Raw genomic sequence first — 8,027 nt, 5'->3', positions numbered from 1 at the left:
CGATTATAAACAGATATGCAAACGTTTCTTGAATATCTTGTTTCCCTGAGAAATGCATCAGAAGTTAAATGGGTTTTGAACAGTATTTCATGCTGACCTTCACGTTATTCAGATTAGTGCAACAAATACTGTCAAACCCGTCAATGTTGTAAAAATGTTGCTGGAAAATGCAACAACACAGCAATTACAACATGTATTTCAGGTTTGTCTGCATTTTGACTCATGCATTATGCATTATGCATTATGCATTAATTAAATAGTCAAATAAGTTAAAACAGAGACATATTGACAAACAAATGGTATAACACTTGTGAAAATGGCAATGCTACAGATAAGCTTAGTTTCAGTCAAAGTGCCAGTTTGAAAACACTCATTGTTTTTGAAATTCCCTTTAGGGTCATTTTGTGTCAACTCAACTCAAGGTCTCTGGCTAAAATATATATATAATTTTTTTTTTTTTTTCTGTTGAGAGAAATACATAATTGTGAAAGAAGGCCAAAACTTTACATGCTATGGATGAATATTTACTAAGTAATCCACTATTTTGTATTTGCATTTGGTTTTTGACCGCTGTTAATGTGTAGAGTTTAACAATTTACTCATGGAGCCAAATTGAGACCCCAATACCTCTGGAACTGAACCACATTGGGCCTTAAAAATGAAGATTACAAAAGAAACTTTTCTTAAGAACCAACATCTAAAATAACATTAAGATATCTTTAATACTTCTTGAGTTTCAGGCATGCAAACTTTGGAAAAAATCACAAAAAGTGCATTTTTTCCATTTTTGAATGGTCACCATTGGCACATAATGCAACAAATATTGCTTAAGTCAACGGATTTTACTAATAGACCTACCAATCTCTGTGTAATATTAACATGATGTAGCTGCCATTTTCTAAAGTCATTTTTCCCACCTATAATATGGCTCCAAATCTCAGGTGAAAAGGGTCATTTTGACCCCACATTTTGACAAAATAGTGGATTACTCAGTAAATATTAATCTATATTTTACGTAATATGTTGGCTTTCATCACTTTTTATGTTTGTCTTTCAGAAAAAAGTAACAAAATCAAGCATTTTAGCTGGGAAGGTTTTTGAAGTTTGGTTGATTTCATACGGAAAGACCTTTAAGTGAAGCTAGTGAACTCATAACGTTTGTACGAACTCTCAAACTTGCGCCACTTCCTACACAACTACCTGATGCAATGAGCTGGCAAAATCCGACAGATGATCGTTTAACATTTTTTTATATCTTGCATGGACGTACTAAGATGAGCACTGAGATGAGCAAGAAGCTCCGCCGGTTTAGTTGCAAGACAAAGTCAATCCCTGTGTCTCCACCATCCACCTGTCCAGAAAGATCACACCAACTCTAGGTTCCTCTTCATCTATGAAGTCCTCATCGGGTTCAGTTGAGTCCTGGAGGTGGTCTGTCCTCATAACATAAGTCCTCTGGTCTTGTTGTCCCTCCAGAGGAATCCCTGGCAGCCAGTTTTGCCTGTAGTTTGACGTCACAACATCAGAAACATGTAAGGGCAGGTAGGATGAGCTACACCTGGAGTCCTTTTGAACTAGGTCAGATAGTAAAGGAGTTTGTTCTCCAGATAAACCTTCTGAGTCCTGGGAAGGTTCTGGAGAATTTTGACCAGTGTCACACTGGAATAAACAGTCGTGAAACTGCAGCGCACCGTTTTTAGTGGGTCTAACCGGTACCACCAGTGGCCCGCTGTTGTTTTCGGTGTCTGAATGTCTTATTGAAAAGCTCGAAATGGACTCTGGACCAAATGAATCCGAGTGGGTTTCATCTGTTGTGCCATCAGATGGTGGTTCGATGGAGATCTGGACAGGCACAATCATGCTGTAGTGCACAGAAGACTCTGGGCTGTCCTGGACCGGGATGTCCGGTTGATCGTGTGTCCACTCCTGGTCACAGGGCTCCTGGGATGCGTAAGCATCATTAACCACGATCTCTGACTTAGGCGTAGGAAAAACAGCCTGTGGATCAACCGTCGCAACAAATCCGGACCACACTTCCACTTTAGAGATGTCGTCTCTGGGATATGAACAAAACGCAGGACTGCTGTTCTTTGGCAGGATCTGTTTTACGGGGAGAGGAGAGAGTTTTTGAGCCTATCGGATATTTAGGATATATATTTATATTTTTAAATAAATTGCTGGTACACCAGTCTATCCCAGGTAAACTGGGACGTTTGGTCACTTAAATCACTTTTAACTATGTTTCCCAAATCGTGAGTTTATGACGCTAATTTGAAGCTAATAATAATTTTAAAATAAAAACCACGCAAATAAAAAACTTACTAAAAACCATTTAAATAATAAAAATGTCAAAAAAAAAAAAAAAAAATCATCTTAAAATATAAATCTAAATAAAACACTAAATAAAAATCAACTTAATCATAAAATATCACATAAAAATAAATAATTTTTAAATAAAAGCAAATCGAAATAAAACACTAAAAAATCTATTAAATCAGAAATGTCAAATTAAGATATATTGTAAAATAAAAACATTAAAATCTAAATAAAACACGTGCTAAAAATGTATAAAATCATAAAATGTAAAATCTAAATAAATAATTTAAAAATGATAAAAATAAAACACCTTTAAAATTTAAATAATAAATAAAATTAAAAATAAACACTAATTACAAATTAATTAAATCAGAAAAAATGTTGAATTAAAATATATCATTGCAAAATAAAAAATATTTAAACACTACAAACTAATTAAATCATAAAATGTCCAAAAAATTACAAAAGCAACCAAAACACTTACTAAAAACCAATTAAATAAGAAAAATTTCAAATGAAAAGAAATCATTTTCAAATAAAACAATCGAAATAAAACTTTCAAACAATCATTTAAACCCCAAAAATAAATAATTTAAAATAATAAAAATAAAATAATAAAAAAGTGGTTAATGCATGTCATGTGAACATTAATCAACATCAGAGAAACATGAACATGCAAATATGCTGTTAAGTTATTGAAATATTTATCCTACTTCAAGTAAATATTGTAGGTCAAAGATTTGGCTGACAAAAATGTGTGGAAATCCCTGACTTATAAAATTCACATACGATCATATTTGATTCTAGATTCATGTATTTGAAACAGAATGAAGCAGAATTGATTCATCAAACGAGTCGTAGTCCACAGGGAAGTTTAAGTGAAAGACGTTTTGTGAAGCCAAATATTGACTTGATTAATCAACACAACTACACAAGGTTACACAAGAACTCAAACTGAGCCAATTTACTGAGCAAATATCAACATGCATGATTTATCTTTTCACATCACAAACGGATAAGACTTTTTATAATATCTCAAAATCCAAAACAGGGTAAATAATCCATGAAAGCGCAGAAGTGCTGCAAGGAAAATCCGTGACTGTTGTTCTGGCAGCAGATGTTTAATTCTGCTTACCGTAATCGACATGATAAACTCATTTTGTGTTGCCGAGAGCAATGTGCAGATAAGACGCATTCCTTCAGGGGCTTAAGAGAAACGTGACGCTCTTGTCAAACAGGACTTTTCACTGCCGGTAAGATGGGAGCCCATTCCAGGTATGTTCACCTGGAATTTCCCACAGTGAATATGACACAATCACTTACCAGCGGTTTCGGTAAGGAGCTCTTTCTCTTTACTGACAGCTGGCAAAGCATGATGGGTAGAACGATCAGCAGCAGCAGAGCCAGCAGACAAGGCCATATTAATATATGAAGCCAGGATTTAGGTGCTGAAAGACACAGAAATTGCAGATGAATATAAAGTTCAGTTTGGTGTCACTTATAAAATCTGCTGGCAATCGTATATAATGATGTGAATACACTGTGAAATAGGGTTTTATTTAATTTCAACAACTTTGTCTCAATTGCTGTCATTATTTTGCATCATATACTAGCCATTTATGTTTAAGAAAATAAATAAATAAATAAATAAATACATAAATCAGTAATTTGTTGGCAATTGTATATAATGCACATTTTTTGTTATATAATAGTAAACACTGTGAAATAGGTTACTATTTAATTTCAGCAACTTTGTCTCAACTGCTTTCATTATTTTGCATTATATACACTGTGGCCATTCATCTAGGAAAATAAATAAAAATTTGTAAAAAAAAAAAAAGCAAAAAATATGAATAAATGAATACATAAATAAGTAGTTGACAATCGTATATAGTGCACATTTTCTGTTACATAATAGTAAAATAAAATGACTTTGTCTTATTTGCTATCATTATTTTGCATTCTATATACATTCATGTCTAAGAAAATAAATAAATATAATAATGATAATAAAAAAGAATAAGCTCAAAAATGAATGAATGAATGAATAAATAAATAAATAAATAATGTAAATTGTAGATTTAGTTAGGGTATTAATGAAGGGAAACAATAAAACACTGAAAACATGAATTGTTTTCCTAAATGATGGGTGTTCAGATTCAGTCATCGGAATGTGGACTATAGTTTTCTACACATCAATCAAAGCACAAACTGTTGAATTACCTGAGACAGTCACACAAAAGGAGGCATTTTCACTGGGACTGGACCGACCGGGATGTGTGAGTGTATATAACACATCACCACAGTACTGCACGTCTGTCTCCACAAGCCAAAGAAACACTGAGCGAGACGTGTCCTCAAATACCTGCAAAAAGACAGAATGCACAGGTTTCCACACATATATATGGAGACAGCAACTAATACATAAAGAATTGCTTTGAAGGACAATAAAGTTAAGTAAGTAAATAATAACATGAATCCTAATGGATCCTAATAACGACTGAAGGAGAATCAGGAATAATAACCTTTCCAGCCAGTGACTCGGGATGTGTCAGACGAACTGTGTACTTAATCGAGGATCTCTGGAAACCTTTTCCCCAAAAGCCGATATTCTCAATAGAGCAGTTCCAAGCGGCCATCGGCGGCGAAACCGTCACATTCAGATGGGTTTGGTTTGACGTTACTGACAGCTGCGGAGCTGCGAATGTGGCTGAAACGAGACAGAGAGACAGATTTTGAGAAACCATCAAGACAGTTTATGATGTTTGCTGTTTAAGATGTTGTTGTTAAAAGGGACAGTTCACATAAAATGAGAATTAGCTGTTAATTTACTCACCCTCAGGCCATCCAAGATGTAGGTGAGTTTACTTCTGTAGCAGAACAGTAAAGAAGATTTTTAGCTGAAACCGTGGTCCTTGGTGATTCATAAAATGCAAGTCAGCGGCTGCACATTTTTGAGAGTCAAACAAAGCACATCAGGCAACTCAAAATTAATCCCCATGGCTCCTGACTGATATATTGAGGTCTTATGAAGTGAAACAATCAGTCTGTGCAAGAAACTGAACATTATTTACAACATTATTACCTGTAACCCAGAGCCTCAGGCAAATGAGGAAATATGATTCTTTTCCGCGAACTGGTTCTTTGGGACTGTTTGTTTCAATGAACTGGTTCACATCCCTAGTTGGTTTACGTAATCACACAATGACATCCAACATAGGCTCATTGGAAAAACATGCCTCTACCTACATTTCTGCGAAACTCAAAAAAACGTACCTATACACACGAATCGCTGCAGTTTCCAGTTGAAATGAAACACTAGAGGCAGTAAAACTCCAACAACTTTTATTCTTTTTCACACAAAATATGATTTGCAGGTCCACAGTTTCCATTAATAAAGCCTAATTTTCGCATAATTACTTGAGGAATATTATGTTATGAATTCTAAACAATTTTAACATGCTGCGAAATTTGAAAACTGATACTTTTGAACGTCTCGTCACATATCCAGCTTCATATGCGTGAGTTTTCTAATTAATTCTAATGTTTGCTCGGTAGCTCACGCGATACGGCGTTGCACTTGAGAGATGAAGAGCTCAGATACGAACCCCGTGAAACGACGGTTCGACAGAACAACTCAGATCCGCATAAGGAAGTTAAAATGGCACGGCTGCATCAACAAATGTGTTTTTTATATTACTTCTGCATTTGTTGACACTATCTGGTAGGTTTAGGGTTGGGTTTGGTGTAGGGGATATTTCCAACACGATACAGCATTAACTTTTAGCGACACTTATCGGATATTTGAATTACACTGCAAAAACTACTTTTCTTACTTAGATTTTTTGTCTTGTTTCCAGCCGAGATATCTAAAAATTCTTAAATCAAGAAGGATATTCTAGACAAGTAAAAATTATTGTCGTGTTTTCAGAAAAATAAGTCAAAATTAACATTTTTGCCGTCTTTGCCGTTTGGTATGTGCCATTTTTTGGCTAAAGACTCTTTTTGTCCGTCAATTTTAACTAGACTACCGCTGATAGACGTGCTGTGTTTTGTTTATGCTCGGGAGGCTGCTTTAGAGAGCGCTGTCTTGCAGTGTTGCCATGTCCTCATATTTACAAGCGCTTTTAGGTATGTTGTTCGGTCTTAGCTCATAAAGCCAGGCACTTTATGGAGTTAATAAAGTGGTCTGTTGCGGATATGAGATATATGGTTTTTTAGTGCTATAAAACAAAGCATTTGGGTGTTTTAGTGTTTTTTGTGCCTGTCCTTGTTTGTTGTTTTTTTTTCTCTCTTTTCTATGAAGATCTGGCAACACTGACACTTTACCACAGGGTTTGTGAGCCGCAACTAGCCCCGTGTCAAAATGTGCTAAGATTAAGACTTCTTTCATTGTTATTTTCTTGCATCTCACATACAGATGAAGGCACATTTCTGGTGCATGTTCAAAAACGTCATTAACGACTAGTTGTTCAGTTCAATTACGTAACACACTGCGTAGAATTTCTGTAAATGCGGTTGTATTTTAGTGAATTATGTGTGTACAGAACCCGATTAAGGAGTAAAAGGTGAACTGACAACCGAATTTAGCTGCAGTGTGTATGTAGCCAGGATGATTTGTTCGTGAACCGGACATCACTCCAGACTGTTTACCTAAGGCTCTGGATTACAATGACGTAAATAATGTTGAGTTTCTTGCACAGACTGATCGTTTCGCTTCATAAGACCTCAATATATTGTCAGGAGCCACATGGATTAATTTTGAGTTGCCTGATGTGTTTTTTTTACTCTTAAAGTGCCGGTAGCCATTGACTTGCATTTATGAATCACCAGTGATCACGGTTTCAAAAATCTAAAAGATAAAAATCTTCTTTACTGTTCAACTGAAGAGAAAAATGTGCCTACATCTTGTATAGTTGGCTTGAGGGTGAGTTAATTAACAGCACATTTTCATTTTTGGTGAACTATCCCTTTAGCTTGACCACAAACATAATTTGAGCTGAAGTAAATACAAAATAACTTACTTTCCCAAAACGGAGTGAACATCACCTCTCCCAAGCACCGTCCACCGGCACTGACCTTGACATGATATTTAGAGGTCACATCGCTCATCACATGGGTCATCACATCCGTCATGTCACAAACAGGAGTGGAGATGTTCTCACACCACGTCACTGGTTCATACGGTTTCCCATAACTGCAACAGAACAGACTTCAGTCAGAAGAACGACAGCAGATACTCACTTACATTCAATAAAGTTGCACGTGACAGACACAAAGGAAATGAATCAGCACCCATTTAATGCAGATCTTGTTTAATCATAGTCGCAGTGCATACAGAAACTCTTTTAAATTGACCAGACTAACCAGATTCTATTTAGCCTAAACTAGCTCTCCTGCTCTTCACCTGGTACATCATTACACACCCTGTTTACTGTGTGCATATGTCATATCACGTGTTACATCATTTATCAGATATTGCATGCTCATTGTTATCTTTGGAACAACTCAAGCTATAAATATATTAAGTCAATAAATGCAAATTCTCAGTGCAACGACCTTAATTTGGAAAAAGTGTTTTCGTTGAACTTGTTCAATTACAAACGTAAAAAAGGGCAGTTAATACAAAATAATTTTTTTAAAATTAAAAATGAAGAAAATAACTTATTTCTAGCAAATATAAAAATGCACTTCTAGAAAAAAAAGTTTAT

At 35.3% G+C, this 8,027-nt stretch overlaps 1 protein-coding gene across 1 annotated transcript in view; it reads right to left on the bottom strand.

Moving 5' to 3' along the window:
- Nucleotides 1–948: 948 nt before the first annotated feature.
- LOC107713852 (interleukin-22 receptor subunit alpha-1-like) overlaps nt 949–8,027 on the bottom strand; it is a 14,803-nt gene continuing 7,724 nt past the window's right edge. Inside the window, exons 3-7 of the mRNA XM_016519493.1 lie at nt 7,341–7,513; nt 4,842–5,026; nt 4,540–4,681; nt 3,640–3,764; nt 949–2,100 (exon numbers count right to left, since the gene is read on the bottom strand). Coding sequence (XP_016374979.1) covers nt 1,309–2,100; nt 3,640–3,764; nt 4,540–4,681; nt 4,842–5,026; nt 7,341–7,513 — 1,417 coding nt within the window. The 3' untranslated portion in view covers nt 949–1,308. The remainder of the gene's footprint in view (nt 2,101–3,639; nt 3,765–4,539; nt 4,682–4,841; nt 5,027–7,340; nt 7,514–8,027) is intronic.

The sequence above is a fragment of the Sinocyclocheilus rhinocerous genome, unplaced genomic scaffold (genome assembly GCF_001515625.1).
Source record: "Sinocyclocheilus rhinocerous isolate Xijiao unplaced genomic scaffold, SAMN03320098_v1.1 scaffold389, whole genome shotgun sequence".
Classification (NCBI taxonomy): Eukaryota; Metazoa; Chordata; class Actinopteri; order Cypriniformes; family Cyprinidae; genus Sinocyclocheilus; species Sinocyclocheilus rhinocerous.
The sequence above is the reverse complement of the archived record's forward strand: the minus strand, read 5'-3'. Positions and strand labels throughout refer to the sequence as shown.